Raw genomic sequence first — 25375 nt, 5'->3', positions numbered from 1 at the left:
TGTGTGGAGTTTGCATGTTCTCCCCGGGCCTGCGTGGGTTTTCTCCGGGTGCTCCGGTTTCCTCCCACATTCCAAAAACATGCATGGCAGGCTGATTGGACGCTCTAAATTGTCCCTAGGTGTGAGTGTGGGCGTGGATGGTTGTTCGTCTCTGTGTGCCCTGCGATTGGCTGGCAACTGATTCAGGGTGTCCCCCGCCTACTGCCCGGAGATGGCTGGGATAGGCTCCAGCACCCCCCGCGACCCTAGTGAGGATCAAGCAGTTCGGAAAATGGATGGATGGATATACTGTGTGTGTGTGTATATATATACATATATATACACTGTGTGTGTGTGTATCTATATATATATATACATGTATATACAGTATATATATACTGTGTGTGTGTTTTGAAAATACACACACACACATATACTGTGTGTGTGTGTGTGTATATATATATATATATATATGGCCTGTGGTCCAGTGTTTCGCGCAACGACCTCGCAGTGCAGAGGTACCGGGTTCAATTCCAGCTCCAGCCTCCCTGTGTGGAATTTGCATGTTTTCCCCAGGTACTCCGGTTTCCTCCCACAGTCCAAAAACATGCATGGCAGGTTGAACACTAAAATTGTCCGTGAGTGTGAGCGTGGATGGTTGTTTGTCTCTGTGTGCTCTGCGATTAGCTGGCAACCAGTTCAGGGTGTCCCCCCCCCCCCCACTGCTCCCCACTGCTCGAAGGCAGCTGGGATAGGCTCCAGCAACCCTTGTGAGGATAAGCGGATTGGAAAATTAATGAAAAAAAAATATACAGTATATACATAACCCCCCCCCCCATATATATGGGTTCAGAAAATGTATATATATATATATATATATATATATATATATATATATATACAGTATATATATGAATAAAAGAACAAGAAAGAATCTAGCTCCAATTTTGAGGGTTGCCAGGTTGTTTGAAATCCCCCTTTTTTAAGTTTCCCAGGGGAAAAAAACCCCAAACTTTTTTTAACACCTGTATTTAAGCAAGCCACAAGTAACGAATGGAAGACGAACAAGTCTGCCTGAGAGGGAAGGAGAAGGCAGCGAGAGAGGGAGAGCATGAGGGAGGGAGGGGGAGAGAGAGAGAGGGAGCCGTTGGTTTGAGGTTGGCCAACATGAACTGACGCTGCGCGCATTGAACGAGTGCGCTTGTTGGACGCGAGGCCAGCCGCAGGATCAATGCGCTCTTTCATCGGCCCCGAAAGCGACAAGCTCGGAACGGCAGGGCACACCGGGAGACTGATCTTCGCTGTTCAGAGTGCGCGTGTGCTTCCCACAAGTCAATCCGGGCATCAGGGAGGAGCATGACCCGGCGGACCTGTTGAGCGGGCCGGCCAGCGCGCAAGTTGACGCACACGTTGTGGCTTGAGAGGCGCTCCGAGGGAACAACCTCTGTGACTGCGTGGTCGCCTGACACTTTCGGGAGCTGGTCGTCGCTTCTCGCGATGATTTAACCACTTTTACACGCTGACTCTCGCTCCTCGGAGTTCGATATGGATCATCATCACTGAAGGGGACCAACACCGCCTCCATCACTGTTACCAAATCCCGACCGAGATGCCACTGGGGCACATTCTCACTGGAATTGAAGTATCTCTGCACTGAGGAGAGCACCGAAAAGTGTTTGTTTTGTCTTGGCCCCATCATCCGGGAGAGGAACTTTGAACCGTATCAAAACCATCGCGAGAGACTCAGTTGGTGGTTCTGAATGGAGCTGCGTACATGCCTGCTGTGCATCTTCCTTCTCAAAGGTATATCTTTACATGTTTAACTTGTGCTTCTCTTTGAGAAGGAAAATGATTGCTTCAAATATATGAGAACACTGCATCACATCCAAGTACACAGGAAGCTTAGCGTGAACCGTGATGCCCGCCTCAAAGGCTATTTTCAAAATTAGGTGCGATTATATTAAAAAAAAATAAAAGATTGTCATCTGTTACAAATATGGATGCGCTTCCAAAAAAGGGGGGCTCGTCTCTTGTTACTGGCAGCTGCTTTCAACTCCATATCTCCTTTCCGCTTGACATGTCAAGTTTCCTCAACCAAGCTTTGCCGGCATTAGGCATGAGTTTTTGGGGGGGAAAAAAAGTTCCTTCATCAATTCTGGAGAAGGTGATCAAATAGGGTTAGTCGCAGAGGATAAAGAAGATCTGCACAGTTTCGTTCTCTTGGGTTTGGCTCCCCTTCAAGCTTGACTTGAATGGACGCATGTTGAGCATCACCATTCGCCACTCTCGTTTCCAAGCGGCCACACACGCGTTTGCACCCCAAGCGGGGAAAGCAAACAAACGTGCCATTGTTGTCTCGAAAAGCCACGCGGCTGATAAGATGTCAGCCAGTCGAGCTTGCATTAAAAAAAAAAAAAAAAAAAAAAAAAGTCAATTAGGTTGTGCAAGGCGTGCTACCTGTCTGGACGCTCTGTCTCACACATACACGCACGCACGCAGGCTCATACAAAATGCTCAATTTAAAGTTGACAAACGGCTAACACGCTGGTGCAGAGTGCAATCACAAAGTCCGGAAAACGAATGGTGATCACTTTGAAGGCACGAAGCCGCTTATCTCGAATTTACTCGCTGTACTTTCTTCTCGCGACATGGCTCGCTCTCATCAGTCCACTGACTGACTTTCGTTTTCCGCTGTAGGCCGCGCTCGCTTGTTATTTAGGCAGCTGGACGAAGCCTGAACCGTGCCTTCGCCCCCTAGTGGTTGGCTCATTGAGAACGAGCTCGATTGGCTCGGCGGCATGGCTCGAACTTGAAACGTAAATATCTTTGACAACGTCAGGCCCAATTTTATCATGGCAGCCAAAATCGTAATTGAGAGTAGATATTGATTCAAGTGTGTGTGTGTGTGTGTGTGTGTGTGTGATACGGCGGCATGTAGGTGAGCGAGCATGCGTGTCATCTTAATGCTTTCAACAGAGCTCCCATGATGCTCGCAGCAGCCACGCTCTGTTTTCTCAGTTTCACACACAGTCCGTGTGTGTGTGTGTGTGTGCGTACGTGCGCGCCTTGGCTGCGGCCATTCATAAATTCTGCACGTTTTAATCAAGCCGACTTTCATTCCCACGCACGCCTCCTCTTTCCATCGCCGTTCCCCACGAGAGGGTGACGGATGAGAATAAAATGATCACGATAATGGAGAGACAATCTGTGGTCGGGCGGGAAATGCGCCTGGATTTGAATAAAGGAATCCAACACCTCACTGGGGGCTGCTTCAATTAAAAAGACATCGAGAGACGGGAGGGAAAGAGGCAGGCGATCCTTGAAGCGCCATTTTGCAAGGTTTCGTTGTCTTAAACGTATGAAAAGCCCGAAATGAGATGAATTTCAGGGACAGCGGTGACTACAGTGGACGGCTTCTCATGTTATCAGGTTACAGAGTGCAGGAAAGGGTTACTAAATACAAAATCATCTCAAAATACTGTACATAGAACTAAATAAATATTCTAAGTAACCAATGAATGTAACTACATTTCCACAACAAATATTGCAGACTCTTGATGGTGTAAATGTTCAATGGGACGTGAAAAAAAAACAAAAAAAAAAACGCTGAAGTCTCTCGTGACATCACCCAAAAATCCGGTTTCACAGGCAACTTTTTGTCCACATTTTCCCATTAAATATCAGATCAACTCCAAAGCAATGGACTTTCGGCCTTCCGTTGCAACGCGTTTGTGTACGTCCAAATAGATTCATGTCAAGATCACTTTTCACACACGCGCACAATTACAAGAGCGCCCGGGAGCCGAGCGTGTGGTTGCAAAGAACCTGGACGCGCTTCGACTTGATAAATGTTTGCAGCCGGTCGCCATGGCGATGGGCGGTCAGACAGACTGTGGTACAATGTCATATATAAACTCCAATTAAAGCATGCGGTGTTGTTCTTTAAGGCGTGGGGAGGTGTCGGTGGGGGTGGGGGGTGGGGGGGGGTCCTGTGGTATTGAGTGGGGAGATGGACAAAAAGAGGCCCCTTTATGGTTTGGAAGAGGAGGATCAAGGAGACAAGAAGGAATCTTATTGTGGAGAGTTGGGTGTGGATGCAGCCACAAGAAAAGCGCAGGGAGAACCGAAGGGAATAACCTGTTCAAAAATAAACCAAAGGCCCATAAAGGGGAAGATTCCACGCTGGTGTTCTCACTGATGAACCAAACGCTTCGGAACATCTGTGTGGAATCAAGAAGGATGGCCGCGACCCGTCCAAGTCACTTGAGGTTTGGCCGAGTGCGAGCAGCGCGAGGAGCACGGTTTGGAAGCCGCGCTGGCTTTGTGAAACGCTGGCCCGCGAGTGCGAGTGGAACGCGGTCGCGAAAACGGGGCCCCGTATGACGGAAGCGAAACAGCCCGGCGGGTGATAAAGTGCAGAGAGCAGCTACAAGAAAGACACGCGTGGAGCTGGAGCGGAGCGACGGCTCCAGTTTGGCCCCCACCTGATTGGAATTTGTGGGCATGCGGACATGCTGGGCGACGTACCGTATCACCGCCGCAGCAGTGCTCAAGGCCGACTTCATCATCGTTCTTACGTATGCTGTACGGTCAGTCATGTCATGTATAAAACCACAGTAGCGGACGCTCACCAGACACTTCATTCAGTACAATCAGGCTCACATACAAGAAACGTACAGTGGCTGGAAAAACAAGAAAAGTCTACACACCCCGGTTCGAGAGTCAAGTTTTGGCGATATTAAAAAAAGAAAAATCATTTGGAATCTTTTTTCCACCTTTAGGTTGACCTATCACCTGTTCAACTCAATCAAAACAAAACGCAACAGTGGGGCCTTGAAATAGGAGTGACTTATGATTTATTATTATATTTATTGTATATATATATATACAAACATACTTATTATGTGTTATTATGTTTATTCACATTAAGCAGTTGAACGCCACTCGCAGATGAAGTTACTCTCAAACTAAACAGAAACCAAAGACAAAACGACCACATAGCTTAGCCTTTCAGTCTACTAGCTTGATGCTAGCGCTAAATAGCATCTTTTTGCTGTGCTCTAAACCAAAAAGCAGTAATTTATATATTATTTGAAAGTATTAACCCAGGAAGGCCTCGTTGAGATGAAAAAAGTTAAATAAATCTCCCTTCCATGACTCTCTTGTCAAGACAATCCAGATCCCTTTCAGTCTACTAGCTTGACGCTAGTGCTAAATAGCATCTTTTTATCATTTATATATTATTTGAAACTATGAACCCAGGAAGGCCTCTTTGAGATTAAAAAAAAATAAAAATCTCCCTTCCATGACTGTCTTGGTCATGACAATCCAGATCCCATGCTAAACGTAGTCTGTTTTGCAAGTTTTAGTGGCTGAAAGTTTGGCGTATTCACGAGCCAGCGAGCTGGCTGACAAGCGTTTTGCCGTTGCCCGTCTCCTCTCGGCGTGGACGAATGAAGGGCAGACTTGTGCTCTTCTCAACAGGGCGCTCACTATGCTCCTCAGCAACACACCCGTCGTCTTTCCTTCCTCACCTCTAGAGTGAACTCCCTTTTTTGCCCTGCGACGCCGCTACTGCTCGCCGTTTTTTAGCCATCCTTTTTCACTCGCTTCCTCCTCCTCCTCCTCCCGTTCCCTGCCAAGCCCGCGCTCCCCAAAACCGAGACAGAAAATATACCACACTCGAGTTGTGAACTCGTGGCTTCAAAGTCCACCCCCCCCCCCCCCCCACAGAACTCAAAGGATCATGCGTTTTGCTGCCATTAGGACGCATTCGAGCAAAACATACCTTGTGTTTTCTGCAAACATCACGAGCGCTGTTGTGCTTTGCGTTTGGCTGCAGTGCATGTACATACAAAGCCTCTAGTCAGTTGTGGTGTGGCAGCCGTGTGTCTGTGTGTTTTTATGGATGAAAAAAGTCGTGACTCAGGAAAACAGCCGCCCCCCCCGATATGTTTTTTTTTCGTACAATTTATTTTCCGATGGAAATGGCCCGCACCACTCAACAAACAGTGGCTGAGTGTGCTTCCTCCGATTTAAATACAATTCTAGCTATTCAGATCGTACACGAACGCAGATTTGCGTGATCGCTTTGATTCTTTTGAAATGCTCTCAACCAGGGCCTCACCTGTCAAATGGTTTTAGAATCGACGACTCTACCCTTTTTTTGCAAAATAATTCCCCTCCATTTCTGTTTGTGAACTGATGAATGCTATTTGCTATCGCTAAATCAAAAAACAAGTATCACACGAGAGACAGTGATGTTACTGATGACGCACCCAACTAAAAAGTCAGTTGCACTAAAACGACACTGACCAGTCACAATTTCTACTCACTACCCACCTCTGGTAAATACTCATCTTGATTGAAGTTCTGTGTACGCTCATCACCCGTGCTCAATTCTCCAGGCTTGTGTCAGTGCTTCAACATTGACGTGACGCACCCGCGGATCTTCAGCGGTCCGGACGACGCCCTTTTCGGATTCTCCGTGCTGCAGCATGAATCGGAAGGAGAGAAATCGTGAGTGCCCGCGCGTGGTACCGTAGCGCGGTGATGTTTTGTTTTTGGGTTTCTTTGCTGCGAACTGACATTTCGCTTTGTGGCCATGCAGAATGCTGGTGGGCGCTCCTTGGGATGGGCGGCACAACAACAGGAAAGGAGATGTGTACAAATGTGGCGTGGGAGAAGGGAGCCACTCCAACTGCAGCAAGTTGAATTTAGGTGAGCGCCAACATCCTTCACGTGAGGACCCAAGAGGAGAATTGTTGGCCTGAACTGTTGCTTGCATCCATCTCAGGCGAGGCGGCCTTCCACAACATATCGAAAAACCTGAAAAACTCTCACCTGGGGATGACTCTCACGCCCGACTCGCCCGATGGACTCTTGGTATGTGTCTCGGACCCTGGTTTTATCGCTTTCACGACACTTTTCTGGATAAGACAAGAAAATTGTACAAATAGTGTAACAGTGTCATGATACCCTGTGCTAACAGTAAACAAATCGAACAAACTTGATTTATTATTTCACAATAAGCATCAATCATGGTGCCCAAAGATAAAAAAAAAATCTAAAATATATCCCCAGCTGTTGCTTTCTGGAGGCATAAAAAGGTGGATGGAAGAGGATTTCACATTTAATAATCTCCGGCAAAAAAATTTGAATTACTTCCTGTTTTTGTTCTTCTTCTTTCAATGCTCGTGTCAGACAAAAGTGTGCCGCCATCCGGTGGTCAACAGTGGAATTACATCATATAAATGGAAAGAAGAACTAAAGAGTTTCTGTAGAGATTGGAGAAAACAGAAAATCCACAAAATTGCTGGACCGTGACGCCGCACTGTGGTTGAGTTCTTTTTTTTTTTTTTTGTTTTCATGTTGCTGCGAGCTCTTACCCTCAAAATACTGGCATTTTGCCTTGCTGCCACCCATTCGGTCCAGCTGCAGCTTCAGCCTACAGCCTCAAAAACATGAGGGAAAAACTTGCTGCTTGGATGGTCGCATTTTGTCCAGACAAATGGAGCGGTGGCCGTCCATTATCTCCTGAATTCTCACTGACGCGTGCGGCCGCGCAAGGGTTGGTGCCTGGATTTGCCAAATAGGTTGCATGACGGCTCGCTTACAGTGTGTTTTATGCAAATCGTCATTTCTCCAGGAGAAGTGAATTCAGCCAACCAAGGGAGCTAACATAATTGATTAGTGTTGGGTGCTGCTGTCTGAACCGCTTCGGTCACGCCTAAATGTTGAATTTTCGAAGCTTGAAATGTCTCTATTGAATATTTTGATGCGAGTAACATTCAGTATTAGTAATTTAAACTCATAATCTGATGGCACAGATATACAGTACTTCCAAACAGGATTGCAATCGTAAAGCAGCGACACAGTTCACTGAACCAGCAGCAACGTTATAACATTGTAAGCATGTCTCCAGCAAGGAGCCATCTTGGGGGTCAACATATTACCGTAATGACCATACATAAGGCGCACCGGATTTTAAGGCGCGCTGTGAGCTTTTAAGAAAATGGACGACTTTTCAGTGCGCCTTATAAGTGCGGAAAATACGGTAGTCCTATTATCCGTTTCAAGCCGGCTTCACATTCAATCTCTCCACTTATGAGAGCAGCGGTTGCCACAGGACCGATGACGAAAACGTGCGGGTGTGTAATTTTGCGAGTCAATGACCTCCGCCGGGTTGGCGTTTTGTCGCGTTCAGTTTAAGCCAGTGTGTCTTTGCACATTCGCCAACTTCTCGCCGCTGCTGTTGGAGCTCGCTCGTTTATAGGCCATGAAAAAACTGGCCGGCGCAGACCTATTTGAACGCCTGTGCGTGTGTTTTTCTTGAGGCCGGCGGTCAGGTCTATAACGGGCTCGGAATGTGTCTCCGGCCTTTTGTTAATGAAAGACCTGCAAAAAGCCAACGCACCTCTGTTGAGTTTCTTCCATCTTTTACACTGCTCGTTTTTCCATCATCAACTGATCCGCTTTCTGTCATAACAGGACAAAACATAAGACAGGATGTTTCTCTTTCCGCAATTTGGCCGGCCCTTTCAGACCCACTTTTGACTTGTGTCTCTCTTTCGTCCTTTTCTTTCACTCAATTAGATCCAAATTGCCTGACTGGCCTGATGTTCTGGCACTGCCAAGATGATAACAATAGTCCCCTCCCCCCCCCACCTCCATCTTTATCCACCTCTATGTTCTGTCCCCCAAACCGCACTATTGTGATTTTTCCATGACTGACTCCCTCTCTCGACTGTTTTTGCTCACTGTTTGCCCTTATTTAGTCACTTTAGCGAAACACCATATGTGTGTGCCCGTTTGATGCTTCGGATCGCAAGCAAATAACCAGCCGGATAACCGGAGGTCATCCAGAGCGACACCTCACTCTATAGTACAACTTAGAATATGCGGTGTACAGAATATGCCAGCAGTAGTAAATGTCCGGTGGTGCCTTGAGATGAGAGTTTAATTTGTTTCGTGACCATGCTCCTAGCTCCAAAGCAATCCTATACCAAATCATATTTACCAACTGAAATGAATGGACGTGCCACTAATCCGTTCCGCCACCTCACCCTAAAATATATATATATATATATATATATATAGTGTGCAAGTTGTTTCGTTGTTCATATAAAGCTGAAAGCTCATCGCAAATTTTTTTCCCCCCTATTTCGGCAGGCATGTGCACCACTGTGGTCTCAGGAGTGCGGCACGTCCATGTTCAGCACCGGCATCTGCGCCTCTGTCAACGACGACCTCCAACCGAGAGAGATTATCGCTCCGACGGCGCAGCGTAATCACGCACACGCACATTCGGAAGGATGCAGCTGAGACCAAAGCAAGTCTGTTCTTGCAGGGTGCACAACATACATGGACATAGTGATCGTGCTGGACGGCTCCAACAGCATCTACCCCTGGTTTGAGGTGCAGAGCTTCCTCAGCAACATCCTCAGCAAGTTCCACATAAGCCCAGACCAAATGCAGGTAAAATCAACCTTCACAGTTGAACGCAAACTGCTCAGCGATGATCATATTTGCTCACGATTTGGCACATATCGGAATTGGACGCTTCCGCTTAATCATAGATGTTTTGCTTCTCATCTGAGCAGGCTTTATCAGATAGATAGAACATCTCTAGCCTGAGTGTTGGTGTGGAAACCCAACTACAGTGGTGGCTTACACATTTTTCAAGCTATTGTTGGAGTGAGGTTTTTTTTCCAAACTGTTGAATGACACGCCCATTTGAGGTTTCCTCTCAAATGGGCTTTTGTGTATTGCAAACAAGCACACTATGTTATTTCAAGAAAGGCCTGCTAGCTTACAGCTAACATGGATGGAAAAAGGCATTGACATGCTAACGTTGGCATAGTTGTGATTGTTCCGACCCCTTTAAGCGACAGATATTTGAAAGCAAACTGGCGGACCAGCACGACAGAGACATGACAATACTCACATGCATATATTCTTTATCCATGTCCAAAAATGAATATTACAGCAACTATTTGTGTCTGCATGACTGTATTGAACACATCCCAAAAGGAGCAGCACAATCAATTGAATTGCAGCATTAAATCATGATGCACAAACTGTTTGTGATCCATTTAATTGTTGTGACTATGTATTTGTAAAGTACAATATGAGTCCCATTTTCCCTTCTTAAAAAAAAAAATTGGAGGGAGAGGCTCGAACTGAATTAATGGCATTTTGATTCATTTTCACAATGAAAGATGATTTGCTGGACAGTTCTGGTTGTAGCACAAAGTTGTTTTAGACTTTGGAGGTTCTGCTGAACCATTTGAACCCTTAGGCGATAGGAAACTGTTCGACAAGCTAATTGAGCCAAAGCATGCGCACGCACAGAGAAGCAATTTAGTAAATGTGCATTGCTGCCGTGACATCAAGGGGCATTTGGAGGACAACTTGACACGCGGGGTGGGGGGGAATGGAGAAAGGTTGGTTGTGGGTGGGGGAGGGCGGTGAAAGAGAAACAGGCAATGTGGGGTGACAAGGAAATTCCTCTGGTTTCCCATAGAAGTCCAAAATTCCAACAACTCGCTGTTTGCTTAAGGTGGGGGGCCGGTTGTGGTTTTTCTTTATACAACTTGCATATATTTTGTCAATGACAACTGCAGTGGTGCCTCGAGAGACAACTTGAATTGGTTCAGTGAAGGCTCGATCGATCATCTTTGCCATTGAAATGAATGGAAATGCCTTGAAACCATCCCAGCCTTCCCCCAACAACAACAAAAACTTGTAACGTGTGTTTTAGTGAGGAAAAATGACATACGGCAATGACAGGAGTATTCAGCGGGTTTCATCACACCGCATCACTTGAACGGCCGATGCGCTGATCTTTCTGTTGTGCCCACCTTGGCCAGCTGGGGGCAGTTTAAGACAGACAGACGAATATACTGATCACTGAGGCATCTCAACTCATCGCAGCTCAACACTACGGCACTAATATTAGTTGTTCTGCGCAGAGGCTAAGGAATATATGACTGCGAGTATGCCTGATTCCATTGTATGACTGTGTCTGTCTTAACCTGTCTTCAGTGAATTACTTGGAGGGTTGAAGTGCCCAAAGATAGCTGCTATTTAGCATTAGCATTAAGCTAGGGGAATGAAACACTAAGCAATTTAGTTGTTTTAAATACACAAGGTTCTCCATTTGTGTAATTTGTCTTTGTTTTTGCTTAGTCTGACTGTCAACTTCAACTGTGAGTGGCATTAAACAGCTTGAGGACTCTTTGGAGAAGAATCACTCACAAGTCAAGTCGCTCGTATCTCAAGGCACCACTGTATTCATGTTTTCAAGCTAAATCCAAGGCCAGTTTAGCTGTGAGGTCTAATGTGGGCCAGAGACCATTCAATCCAAAAGTGTAAGACTTCCTTTCAAGGTTTGGGATTAAAAGCGCTATGGCCGTCCCATTGCAAACATACTAAATTTGCACGCGTGTGTGTGCATGAAGGTGGGAATCCTGCAGTACGGTGAGGTGGCAGTCCACGAGTGGTCGCTGAAAGAATATCAGACCACACAGGAGGTGGTGGAGGCTGCCAAGAACATCAGTCGCCAGGAAGGACGAGAGACGCGCACCGCTTACGCTATCAACATGGCGTGGTAGGCCTCATCTTGCACGATCACTTTTGGCTCTTTTCCCCAAACGGTTTTCTCTCATTTGGTCTTTGCGTGACGTGTATGTTGGCATAAAATGACTCAATGTACTTATAGCGATTATTATTATTCAGTCATGATAAATAGGCATCGCAAAAACAATATTGAAAAAGTGAAACAATTTAATACACTTCCAAATATATGGCAGTCATATGATATTCTGCGTTTTATATGATCGGTTCGATTGTTATCATATATGGCATTTGAATTGAATTTCCCGAATTCGCAACAAAGGCTACGAGTTGTGAAAAGACGACGTCGGGTAAGCCTCACTCTCATGAAATCAGATACAGTCCACGCAGACAATATATCTGCAACATGCTGGCTTCTTTAATTTGCTCCAGATCCGCCATCACGCTCAGACCGAAATATTGTATGCCAAAAAGGGGCGGAGCCAGATGGGCCGCTAAGCCAGGCCGAAAGAAAAAGCGCGCTATAGGCTCAAACCACAAATTCTTTTAAATAACCCTCTACCCCCCGCCCCCACTCTATTCAAAATAAAAATTCCTGCTTGACAAAACCTTTTACTGCTGTTGCGCACACACGCACAAACACACGTGTGCGCGCACAGGTGCTTTTATATAGATATATATGAGCAATATTATTGAAACGTAGCAATACTCTTAGTTGAGTGCAATTTGTGGCTTCTACATCCACCTGTGCCTGGCGACCCGTCCGGGGTGTACTCTAATGTGAGCTGAGATACTTTCCAACTCACCTGCGACCCTGACGAGGGCAAGCGCAATAGAGATTAGATGGATAGATTTTTCGAGCAAATACTTTTTTTTAACTTAATAATTGTCTGAAGTCCAGTGAATGTGGGCCAAAACACATATTCTTGTTATTGCACTATTGTGGGAACAATTTTGTGCGTGTCTGGCCTCCAATTTGGCATATCATCTGCCTTTGTTGGACACACCCACGCGTCACGTGGTAGGCTGGTGACAGCCGGGCGGTTGTCACGGGGGCAAGCAAACACCGGTGTCTGGCTGGCTGCTGGCTCAGCGTTGCCGCAGGTGAGGCGACGCCCGGTCAGTTAAGCTGCACTCCCACAGCTGTCAAAACATCCACGCGCACTGTATACAAAAGGACATTTTTGTGTGGTGGTCTACCTTGGGATGTAAAATATGTGCCTTGGCTCGATAAAGGTTGGAAAACACCGCCATAATGGACGTGACAGACTGAACAGCCGCCCGATTCTGATCCACAGTTTGTTTCATCTCTTTTCCATCCGGAGTTGCAAAGTAATCTGTGTGACGAATTGGCCTAGGAGGAGATGATGTAAAATAACTCTTCAAAGAGCATCAAGTATTCAACTTAAGAATACTTAACGGTGCCCCCAAACACTTCCCGCTGTTTTCCATGTAACATTACACATGCGTGGCAAAAAGGGAATTTTGACAGTTGCTTTACACAAAATAAATTATTAGAATCATATCTAGGAAACCTGGATAACCTTAAAAATGGTGTAATGTCTTTGACAAGGAACAAGAACCATACACTAATATCAATGTACACAGTGATTTTCAAAAACGATACGAAGATTCTTATAGATAGTTCGTTAGATACTGCAAACCTGCTTTGACCACCCGACAGCGGCGCAGCCCTCCCTCTCGAAAAATTCACCGTCCTCCACTCATCTGCGAAATTACCAACCTTTGATCCGACCTGTCTCCATGCAGATGATATGCCGTGCACGGCGCCCATGGACATCTTAAAATAACCTGGACTGCCAATGCTGCTTACTTGCCATAGGGAGAAGTAAACCCACTGGCAGCCATCTTACGTTGCCACTTGCTAATTGCGCCTAACTTGAATACTGTCGTTTCTCTCCTGCATTTTCACATTATTTTCTGTCTCGCCGGTGAAAATATTGATGTTGTCGTTGCTAATAAAATCAAATCAATCTGTGGTTGTATCAATTTTTCAGTCAAACACAAAGTTAAAAAAAAAACAGGATGTGTGGTGTGAGAGCAGATGACAAAGTCAAGCACTGCTGTCAGACCGAAGCCTCCGATTGGATTAGTCACTCCCTTTATTTGGTGTTTGATGCGCTCGTTTGACCACGCAGACCGCACGACCATATGTCACAGCGCACAAGTGTGACTCTGTTAAAACGGCTTGTAAATGCTTGGCAGCCTGCAAATGAGCTCATCTTTCACCTCGCCTTCCCACTCCTCTTTTCATTTGGATGCCTTCACATTTTCCCGACGACTCCCCCTCTTATTGGTTTAGTTCACACAGGGACAACTTGCACTTTTCACTCGGGGAATCGGGGAATTATGTTTCTATGCAGGCTGCACGGTGGGGTGGTGCGTAGGATATCGGCCTCACAGATCTGAGGTTCTGGGTTTTTCCTCCGGCTTCCTCCCGCATTCCGAAAACATGCAAGTTAGGTACAGCGAAGTCTTGGAATTGTGTGATCAACTTTGCTTTTTATTCGACAGCCTCAAGTTCATTCTTTTTCTATCTCGGTCTGCTTGTCTCCTGTTTGCCTTCCGAGGCCTCCTGGCGTCCCCACACTATGTAATTTGCAGACTGGTTGCTGGGGGGGGGGGGGGGCGCTTGTTTTTTAACTTTTGCACTCTGGTACTGGTGACCACAATGTTAAATTTAGCCCGAGGGAGCTGGAGTGAGGCCTGAAAATGACTTGAGTGACTATGCTTCCCGCTCTCCTACACAGTGGGTTTGTGTGCGTGCGTGTGTGCGTGCGTGTGTGGCTTACCAAGCATAAAGCAGGTCCCTCCGAGTGCAGGTTTCATGCAGACAAACAGGGTGCGGCTTATGTGCAAGCTTCCGCTTCATGATGCCACCATTGCATAGGAATGCACAGATGACCTCTCTCTCTCACACACACACACACACACACACACACACACACACACACACACACACACACAGTGACCACTTTTGAGTCAAACGGCGGGTACGTTATTTGTGTCAAGTATGATTAATGTGTGGTTCACTCAGCATCCGCACCATTCCTTTCAAAGGGATCGCGCCACAAGCAATGGCAATCGAGTTCATTTGGTACATGATACGAGGGTGGGGAACCCATGTTTGAAATAAAATTTAAAAACTGATGCAAACCATCAAGCAAATCTTTTGGGGCTTTTAACAACAGTTCATCTGCGGTTAGAATTCTACGGCGGGCCGCATCAGTGTCGTACATTGGTCCCTTGAGGTACGAGAGACCCACTTACAAGTTTTTGGAGATACAAGCCATCATTTGGGGGGTTTTCTTGCCTGAGGTTTATTGTCAAATTAAACAAAATGAAAAAAAGAAAAACAAAGTAAAGACATATACTGTATGTAAAACAACCACGTAGCTCAGTCTTTGGTCGACAATATAACAGTTCTCACCGTCACATATTCTTTATCCACTGAGAGGAGCTGAGTGCCAATGTGGAGCATATCCGCCTGTCTGTCTTGTACTGCCCCCAAGTAGCCAAGGCACGCACACCAGGAGGAGCAAAAAAAACGGTCATTCAGTTGGTGCAAGGGGTGACAAAATGGATTCGATTGCTCAAACATAGTGTCTCCCTTTTTTTGAACCAAACCTGTGTTTTCTCCTTACGCAGCACTGAGGCCTTCAGCGCCGAGCGAGGGGCGAGGGAGGGCGCCACCAAAGTGATGATTGTGGTGACGGACGGAGAGTCGCACGACGGCGAGGAGCTGCCCGACGCTCTCCTGGAGTGCGAGACCAGGAACATCACCAGATACGCAATAGCTGTGAGTACCTCGCCACCCCTGTCACTTCATCTCACCCGCTGCACTGTGCCTACTTGGCAGTAATTGGTAGTCAACGTTTTCCATTCGCTCCACACGCCCGCAAGTAATCACACAACACTGCCGAGCCCAAAATAGCGTCTTCAAATTGCCAAATGAACACTTTGGCCTCACCGAAATAAGCGAGTGGGTTTGTGAGCTCTATCTGCGCAGCTCCGCCCGACAAGAGGCAACCGGAGAAGCGTTTTGTGAGCGAGGTTACCCAAACTCCTCCTGTGGCCGCAGGGGAATGAAGGCTCTCTTTTGTTGAAAAGCACAACACCGCAGACAGAGAGTGTTTGCAGTTGCATGGGCCACTGATAGCGATACAACGTATGCTTCTAAAATTGAATTATCTTTATTTGTCTGCGTTTTGAAGAGAAATTAAGTTAGCTTACTTGTAAATACAGAGTTCATTTGAACCTTTGCATATCTAGAAAAGCTGTTCAGTATTTTTTTTTCAGCATTCTACTTTCTCACTCTGCCCACCTCCACCCCCTTTGGGGGGGGGGGGGGCTTGTGAGCAAATGTCATTTTTAGTATATGCCGCGGGCCACTGAGTAATGGATGGCGGGCCGCCAACGGCCCCCAGGCCGTAGTTTGGATATCTTAAACCCATCTCTAAATTGACACCCTCAGAGGAGAAGTACTGCTTCTCGCTGAAGTGTGTGAACACAACATTTTCAGGAAGCCTTGGAACACAGATGCTCTCTCTGCTTTGGAAAAAAGTGGGTGGGCAAATGTGACCTGAGGAGGATAAAGAATAAATTCAATTTAGAGTTGGCTCCACACCACAAAAAAAAAAAAAAAAAGTTAATTGAGAATCACGTGATAAAAATGACAAAATCTAAATGACCAAATCATCATCAGGTCTACATAATTAATATATATATATATTATTTTTTTTTCAAAGGGGAAAAAAAAATATGACGTTGACTTGGTCCCAACACTTTGCATGCAGGTCCTGGGCCACTACCACCGAAGGCAGCAGGACCCCGACACCTTCATCAACGAGATTAAGTACATCGCCAGCGACCCGGACGACAAGTACTTTTTTAACGTGACCGACGAGGCGGCGCTCAACGACATCGTGGACGCTCTGGGAGATCGCATCTTCTCACTCGAAGGTGCGTGTGATTGGAGCGAAGCGGATGTATCGGCCAACCGTGCTGTCGTTGCGCCGGGTTGGGTTTTGGGCAAAGGTCCGTGGAAATAATGGCAAATCAAAAAATGGGACCACCCATTTTTTGGTGGACATGAGAAAAGCCGCTGGTATTTGACCAAATTGTCAACTCAGCTCTGATCGTCCACATAGGGCATAGTTATTTATTGCTAATAACTTTATACAACACGCAAAAAGAAACCTATCACGCTAAAACGTCAATCTGGCCACGTTAAAATGTGAAACTTTAAATTGTGAACATGTGAAATTTCTGAAAATGATCACGTCAAAACGGGAAAAATTATCACATTAAAAAAACACATTGAAACAAAGTCAAACTTGTCGCGTTAAAATTTATATGTGATTTTTTTTTTTTTTTTACGTGACGTGAATCACATTATAACGTGATTTTTTTCTTTTTTTTTGGTTCGGTTGTTTTTTTTGGTTTAGCACCAATACACTTCCATGAAAGGGTTTTGTTGCTTTCGTATTTTCTTTTCCGTCTGAAGCGGCTTCAAGTGTTTCTCAGTTTCAAGAATTTAATGTTGCTGACCCCTGAACCGCACTGAAAAATGATATTGACTAGAACGTTGGAAACATGACAAGCACCCCTGTGAGAATAAAAGAAGTGCCAATGTGTGCCTTGTGAAGGAAATGACCGTAGCAAAGTTTAGGCCTCAAGAGAAGAAGCCTGATGAAAAGTGACGCCGCCAAAAATATGCGGAGAAATCAAAGAGGAAAGGAAAAGGGTGCGGCATTTTGTGTCACCCGCGGAGTTTGAGAGAGTGTGCTGAAAAGAGGGGGTAAGGGGGGGAGGGGGGGGGGGGGTTGAGGAAAGGAGGAAGGACACGCTGAGCAACGAGAGGATGACGAGCACTGACCGGACTCTTCCTCTGCGCTCTTGCGCAACTCGCAGGCACACTGGGCAACCAGAGCTCCTTCCACATGGAGATGTCTCAGATCGGCTTCTCCACACACCTGCTGGATGTGAGTGCACGTTGTTCCTCACGCACACACACACACACACACACTCGGGGGCGGAGGGCGTCTGAATCGCGTTCTCTTGTGGCGTTCAGGACGGGATTCTGTTCGGGATGGTGGGCGCTTACGACTGGGACGGCGGCGTGCTGAAGGAGGGCGCCAGCGGGAGAATCGTGCCGGCCAGGGAGGCCTTTGAGAGCGAGTTCCCCCTGGAGCTGAAAAATCATGCGGCTTATCTCGGTACATTTCGGATCAATGTGCCGGAGTCCTTAATGTCATCTTTCCAGTCAAAAAAAACCAAGAGATTTATTGGATGTTTTTTTTTTTTGGCGCAGGTTATACGGTGTCATCCGTGCTGGTCGGAGATTGGAGGAGGCTGTATGTGGCCGGCGCGCCGCGATTCAAGCATAAAGGCAAAGTCATCTTATTCGAGCTGAGCGACGACGGCGACGTCAACATCGTGCAGGCCCTCAATGGAGAACAGGTGCCCCGCCCCCCACCCCCCGACAGGCTTCAAAGAGTGACAATGCCACACTCTCGTCCTGTCAAGCAAACTGAAAGAACATGTCGGTCTTCCCCAGATCGGTTCTTATTACGGCAGCGAGCTGTGCGGTATGGATGTCGACCAGGACGGGATCACCGATGTTCTCCTGGTTGCGGCACCCATGTACTTGGGCTCCGGAAACAAAGAGGCTGGGAGAGTCTACATCTACACACTCAGTGGGGTACGAATGCACATGGATGATCATTTCCCATCGACAAACAGCCACATTCAATATTCTCGCTCCCTCTCAGGAAGAGGCGTTCGTCTCCAACGGGACGCTGAAATCAGACGAAAAGTCCCAGGACGCCAGGTTTGGCTACGCGATGGCCGTCGCTCCGGACCTCAACCACGACGGATTCACAGACCTGCTGGTGGGCGCCCCGTTGGAAGATGACCACCACGGGGCTGTGTACGTGTACCACGGCCAAAGTATTTACGTCAACCATAACTACAAGCAGGTACTCTCCGGTCTTCATCACCGCGCGGGCTCAAAGGTACCGCAGAATCCAATCGCGGCGATTTCTTGACTTGCAGCGTATTCCGGCCATGTCGGTGTCGCCGTCCTTGCAGTATTTTGGCCGCAGCGTCAGTGCCAGGTTGGACTTGGATGGAGACGGGCTGATCGACTTGGCGGTGGGAGCCCACGGCAGCGCCGTGCTGCTCAGGTGAGCCTAAAGAACCGGCAACTGTTGGTGAACTTCAGTATCTGGGGTCCTTACCAAAATCGGTCAATGACAGTTTGACAAAATTTCAAATATGACAATTTGAAATTTTGGTTCAGACTTTCGCAAGCATCATGGAACTTGACATGTTTCATTTGCTTTCATGGGCCTCATAAAATGGCGTGGCGGGCCAGATCTGGCCCCCGGGGCCTTGACTTTGACACCCGTGCTATATACGATGCCTTGGCTTTCGCAGATCTCGAAGCATCGTGCAGATCAACGTCAGTCTTTCCTTCCAGCCGCACTCCATCAACGTCATCCAAAAGACGTGCCAGCGCGGCGGCCGCGAATCCGCCTGCCTGGACGCCACCGCCTGTTTCACGGCCGCGTCTCGCTCCCCTGGGCCCAGCGGCAACGGTTTTGGTGCGTCATCGAAGTTGTCGCCTCCCACGTTTTTGTTCACTTTTTTTTCCGGATGGCTTGAACCATTGATTGATCTCTTCCGTAGACCTGTGGGTAGCGGCAATGTTGGATGACAGGAAATTGTCAGCCCGGGCGCTGTTTGACGACAGCTCCCACAGGCTGACCCAACTGTCGCTGCGAGCTCACACAGGACAGACTCTGTGCTACAAACTGCCCTTCCACGTCTATGTGAGCATTCCAAGCCAAACTCGACAAATTGCGACTGCTCCACTTTCTCATTTTCCTCCTCGCTCTAATCCAGGGGTGTCAAACTCATTTCACATTGTGGGCCACATACGGCCTCGGTAGATGTCGAGTGACCATTCAAATTATACCATGCTCTGCTATAAATAACCAAAATAATACGTCTTTCCTTTGTTTTGGTCTAAAGAAGCACAAGAACATTAGGGAAATGTTGAAATTTAATGAACATATCTTGCAAAACATTTCATGAAGCACCTTAGATTTCCTTTGACAAATGTGCAATTTACTTTTATCATTCACATATATGCATTGCAACGGATCATATGTACAAAGGCACAAAACTTAAACAGTAATTGGTATTGAAAAATATAGTCATGCATTTTAAGATTAAACAAGATTTATAAAGAAAGGAGTTTTTAAATCATTTACACATATGCACATCAAATCTAAATTTAATCCCTGCCTACACCTTACAAACTAAGGAGAGTGCCATTAAATGTGTAAAGAATAAAGTATTCACATGTCCTTAATAGCGTCTGCTGGGTTGGGTCTGTCTTAGTGACAGACTGAGACTGCTGATCAAAACAATGTGTCCCCTAGCGGATATTCCATAAATTGCACCTTATTAAAATGATTCATTCCCTGTCTTTTATGCATTTTTTTCTCTTTTAAATGATCCTGCGGGCCTAATCGAACCTCCTTGGGGGCCGTTTCCGGCCCATGGGCTGTAGGTTTGACATCCCCGCTCTAACCTGTTGGTCTTTGATAGGACACGGCCGACTATATCCGCCCGATCAGCTTCTCGCTGCGCTTCAAGATCAACAACACAGAGAGCGGTCCCGTGTTGGACGAGGGCTGGCCGACGTCGGTCAAGAAATATGTGAGCGAAAATCGGTTCGCCTCGCAGTTCCCGTTTTCCCCCTCGGCAAAACATGATGTTCTTTCCATGTGTTCCTTGAGCAGATCCCTTTCTTTAAAGACTGCGGGGAGGACGACGTGTGCACCACCGATTTGGTGCTACAGGCCCAAATGGACATCTCCGGAACCAGGTAAGGTTGCATAAACAGCCTCTCGGAACGCGACAATTCTTCCATTCAAGTTCCAATGAGTCAAAGTTGTCCCGTTTCCTCCCGCAGACATAAACCGTATGTGATCCGCAGTCCTCGTAGGCGGATGTCAGTGGAAGTCCAACTGGAGAACAGACTGGAAAACGCCTACAACACCAGCCTGACGCTGCACTATTCACGCAACCTGCACTTCTCCAGCCTCAGTATTCGGGTATGACCCAGAATTGAAATTTGCAGATATTCTGGACAAGAACGATGAAAAAAAAAAAAAAAGTCATAAACCCCAACACATAAACTAAAACATACAGCACCAGATTCAGAACACAGTTTTATTTTATTACTTTCATTATTATTGTTTTTTTTTTAAAATACAGATTATTATGGAGGTCATATTGGGATACCATTTTCGTCATTATAACTGATCAATACGATCAGGGAGTTTTTTTATTTATCTCGAAATGTCATTGATTTGTTGTCTGTGTGGCTGTTGGATAATATTTCTTTGCATACTAAAAAAAGAAGACCCCCCCCCCCCCCGACGTAGATAATTATTTACCAGTATTTTAAATGCCCGAACCATTAATCCTGTCGGAATTTGAGATTATGGGAAGCATTCGATTTTCTCAAAAACCCACAGTGCGCTTTATAATCCGATACACCTTCTATATGGATCAATATTCTGATTTCTTGGACGTTGTTCAGTTAATTCCGTTTTTCACGGCCCTCTGAATAGGGATCGTCGGTCAGCATGGAAGGATCACTCTTTCTGTACTTTTTTGACACATTTATTGGAGCACTTTGCAGCAGAAGTAGTAGTAGATGTAACAGAAGTAGTTGCAGAAGCAGGTAAAACCTAAAGCACACATAAATGCAGTAAAAAAGAATTATATCTATCTTTCTGCATCACGATGTAAATATGTATAGAATTGACATTAATACTTTTATTGTAACAATACATTTAATAAATACTTTAATCAACCATGATTTCACTATGTATTATTATCGTCATTATTTTAAACGCAAAAAAACATACATCACAAACATATCAAGTCGACTCGAACAAAAGAACTACAAGTCCCAAAGGTCCAACCCGGAAGTGGAGCGCCGGCATGATTAAGCCCAGCTGCAACGCAATTTACTTCGTTCAAACATCAAATTGCAGCTGGACAAACATGACAACTATGCAAAAATTAGTTAAATAAAGACACCACTGTTCTAGAAACACTTTAGCCACGCTGTTTAAATTGCCGATTGCGAACGGTAACTGACTGTGATTGCATAGCGATGCGGCAAACATAAAGCACAACGGACACAATGCAAAGCAGACAAACAAAGCAACCGATCATGATCGAATCTAAAGCTAACTTTACATATCTGGTAAAGAAAAGCACACGCGTAGCTTACCATTGGGCCATGCCGACGACGAAGCGAGTGTATTCACTAACGTAACATAATGCGATGCTGCTTTTTATACGTCGCGCGAACTGTCACCTGTCAGTGGCAGCCCCGCCCTCTTACAGCGCCAGGTGAATCCAACAGACGTAGTTCTTTAAATGTTCGGTAAAGCGCTTTATTACCGCGTTTGTGAAAGCTACATAAATATTAAACGATAAATTGTATTGTATTGTATTTCTTTAGGGTAGCTCCATCTAGTGGAGGCATACTGCAACCGCAGCCACTATCGTGGCTTCTACTCTATGCGCCTTATAATGTGGTGCGCCCTACATAGGAAAACCGTTTGGAAATAGGCAGTTCACTGAAGGTGCGCATTATACTTCGAAGCCCCTTATAGTGTGGAAAATACGGTAATTGAACATCACGCTTTTGGGGATTATTTAGGAATCTGCGTTTGTTAGACCACAATGCCTTCTGCACCGTTGAACATCTTTTTGTTTGTAGGAGGACGGCAACTTCAAGATCGAGTGTACAGGGCTGGGCTCCAATAGCCACTCGTGCAACGTCAGCTACCCGGTCTTTCGCTCCCAGTCGAAGGTACCCCACGCGGGGACAACCGCATCGCACGCCACACTCGGAACGCGCCCTCTCGGTCCACGTGTAACGCATCTCGTCTCTTCTACGCGATCAAAGGTTCACTTCATGCTAGAGTTTGAGTTCAGCTGCGCCACCTTGCACAATCGAGTCCAAATGAAGTTGAACGTTGCCAGCGACAGCGTGGAGCGAACGGACACTCTCGGGGACAACAGTGTCCAGCTGCAGAGTTTTGTCCAGTATGAGCCCGACCTCTTCGTCAGCAGGTCCGAGGATGCACCGGGACCAGTGTTTTAGCTTCTTTTTGGCATCCCGCCTTTGGGTCTTGATGTGCTTTTTTTTTTCTCCGCCTCCCGCAGCGACTCGAATTTAAACCGTTATGAAGTCCATCCCACGCGGACAATGTCAGAAGCCATCGGGCCGGAGTTCTACACGCACTTTAAGGTACACTCACAAGCATTGACTTCATTCCGGGTTCATACAAGAAAAATTTTGCGAAGTTTGTTGATTTTAAATTTTTTTTTTTTTTTTTTTTTTTAAAGCTCCAGAACCTGGGTTGTTACCCTGTGAGTAATCTGGAGTTGAGGCTCCTTCTGCCCTCGGCGGCTGCGGGAGACAGAGTCTTCATGACGGTCACGGACATCTCCTCGCACAACGTGAGTTGTCCCTCGTTTACCGGCGACGCCCTTCTCGTCTTTCTGTGTGACACACCCGACGTTGTCTCCCAGGCCACGGCCGTCAATTGCAGCGTCCTGAGTGATCCGGCGCAGCTGAAGAACCGGCAGAGGGACGTGCGCCCCCTCCACCCCGAAGACATGATGGAGAATGACGTCCTGGTGAGGACCCGCCCCCGCGCCACCTCGCAGCATCGCCGCCATCCGGCGATTTGGTTGGCCGAGCCATCCGCCAAACTGCTTTTTGTGTTTGCGTAGAACTGCAGCAGGTCATGGTGCATCGAGGTGACGTGTCAAGTCCAGCAGCTCCTGAAAGGACAAGCTGAAGTCATTCGCCTCAGCCGCAGAGTTCATGACGACTTTTTCCGACAGGTGAGCAGCAGTTTGCCTTCAAATATTTCAGAAAGTCTCGTCCTGTGATGCTTGTACGAAGTCTTTAGAACGCAGGCCCACGGGCCCACGTGGTGCCAAATGTTCACACAGACGAAGTCATTTGTGATTTAATTGAGACAAAGTCTTCATCATTTCTGTCTGTACTGTATACATTTGATGACATTTTAATTGTTACGTCATTTTTGCTCGTAAAAAAATGTGCGTTGGTTATCTAAAGGTGAGGAAACAACGGTTTTAGAAGACTGAAACTTTTGAAAAGCAAACCTTTGGAAACGCATGCAAGTGCTGAAAAAAAAATTACATTGGTAAAGGGGAAGTAAAGTTAAAAATGATTTTTACAATCATGTGTTTTGTGTGCCCACACAAGTCTAACTATGGTATTCCGATTCATATTTCGTTTGTGGAATATGAATGAAGACGACATTAGTGACTCGACTTTCCTTTAAACGAGGGGCGACAAATTCATTTTTGTCGCGGGCCACATTTTAGTTAACGTTATGATTGAAACTATCTCAAGAAGTCAAGAATAACTATTGATTCAACTGTTGTTTAAGTTATTAGCATGAGAGGTTTGGCAACAAGAAAATGCTCAGAATATCTCTCTTATTTATTACGTATGAGAATTGTAATTTTTGGTACGCATTTTAGAAAGCATCATGAAAGTTGACATGTTTGATCTGCTTTCGCCGGCCATATAAAATGATGTGGCAGTCCAAATTTGGCCCCTGGGCCTTAGGTTTGATATGCGTTTTCAACACACAATTTTGTTGTTCTTTTTTTTTCTTTTAAAGCACAGTGCTGTTATTGCATTTGACTGCGAGCGTCAACGTCACGATACGCCCATGGACTTGGCAGCTACGTAATTGTACTCTTGAGGTCACCACGCCTTGTACGTCCTTGTTGTCTGCAGGCCAAATATAAATCGGCGAGGATCGTCGGCATGTATCAGATCGCGCCTCACGAGACCAACCTCATCAGCCTGGCCACGGGGACAGTTTGGCGAGAGGTAACAGCAGCAACGTTTACACACCTCGACCGGAATCTTTCGACTTTCTCCGAAACGTCCTCTCGCCTCAAAAGACTGTGCTGGAGGTGCTGAAAGGACGAGCCATTCCCATCTCGCTGTGGATTCTCATCGGGAGCATCATTGGTGGCTTGCTGCTCCTGGCGCTCATCATCTTCATACTATGGAAGGTGAGCGCGCGGAACAAGCTCAGGTTTCAAAAGTCAACACACAGTGTGGACGGGGCCATCGTGGATAATCATTTACCTTCATTTTGCACGCAGCTCGGCTTCTTCGCGCGCAAGCACAGAGAAGATGAGAACCAAGACGACTGAAAGAGATACTCGCTTGGCTCTTCGGGCTCGTTCCGCCTCCGAGGAGGCCCAAACACAAAAAAAAAAAAGCATCAGGGATGGGGGGTCCTTCCTAATGGGAGGTCCTCAGCCCTACGATAGAAACGCACTCGCCTCAAGTTCCAGGGTTGGGAGCACTTGTGTAAATAGTTCTTTTGTTATTTGGAAGTGGATCAAATCACATTTCTTCTATTTAATAAACAGACATGGTCTTGGGGTTCACATTTCAAACGATTGCTGATTCTCAAAAGCGTCTAATTTTTAAATAAATTAAATGGATGGAAAAAAAAAGAAAAGATTTTTGATTTTTGTTTTACCGTCAACAAACACAAAAGTGCGAGGATAAGAGAGAGTGTCCAAAAATGACAGCGTCAGTTTCCATAATCCTTGATGGAGAGGCGCAAATCTGGTTAAAACGCAACTTTTGTGATACTTTCATGGCAAAGACGTCACATCGCGCACGCCTTTC

General features: G+C 46.3%; 1 protein-coding gene across 1 annotated transcript; it reads left to right on the top strand.

Annotated features, from left to right (window-relative positions):
- The first annotated feature begins 1195 nt into the window (after positions 1-1195).
- Positions 1196-24888, top strand: itga10 (integrin, alpha 10). Its single transcript, XM_086113447.1, is given in 26 exon segments — positions 1196-1782; positions 6387-6498; positions 6590-6699; positions 6776-6864; positions 9151-9265; positions 9329-9456; positions 11442-11590; positions 15226-15376; positions 16374-16539; positions 17491-17561; positions 17651-17795; positions 17891-18039; positions 18137-18280; positions 18351-18557; positions 18634-18764; positions 19018-19184; positions 19270-19412; positions 20197-20307; positions 20391-20476; positions 20564-20705; positions 22394-22927; positions 23026-23319; positions 23416-23529; positions 24461-24556; positions 24643-24744; positions 24838-24888. Coding segments are annotated over 26 exon segments (3750 nt in total). The 5' UTR covers positions 1196-1739.
- The last annotated feature ends 487 nt before the right edge of the window (positions 24889-25375 follow it).

Source organism: Hippocampus guttulatus, chromosome 6 (genome assembly GCF_054856545.1).
Source record: "Hippocampus guttulatus isolate MCC_2025c chromosome 6, RoL_Hgut_1.0, whole genome shotgun sequence".
Classification (NCBI taxonomy): Eukaryota; Metazoa; Chordata; class Actinopteri; order Syngnathiformes; family Syngnathidae; genus Hippocampus; species Hippocampus guttulatus.
The sequence above is the reverse complement of the archived record's forward strand: the minus strand, read 5'-3'. Positions and strand labels throughout refer to the sequence as shown.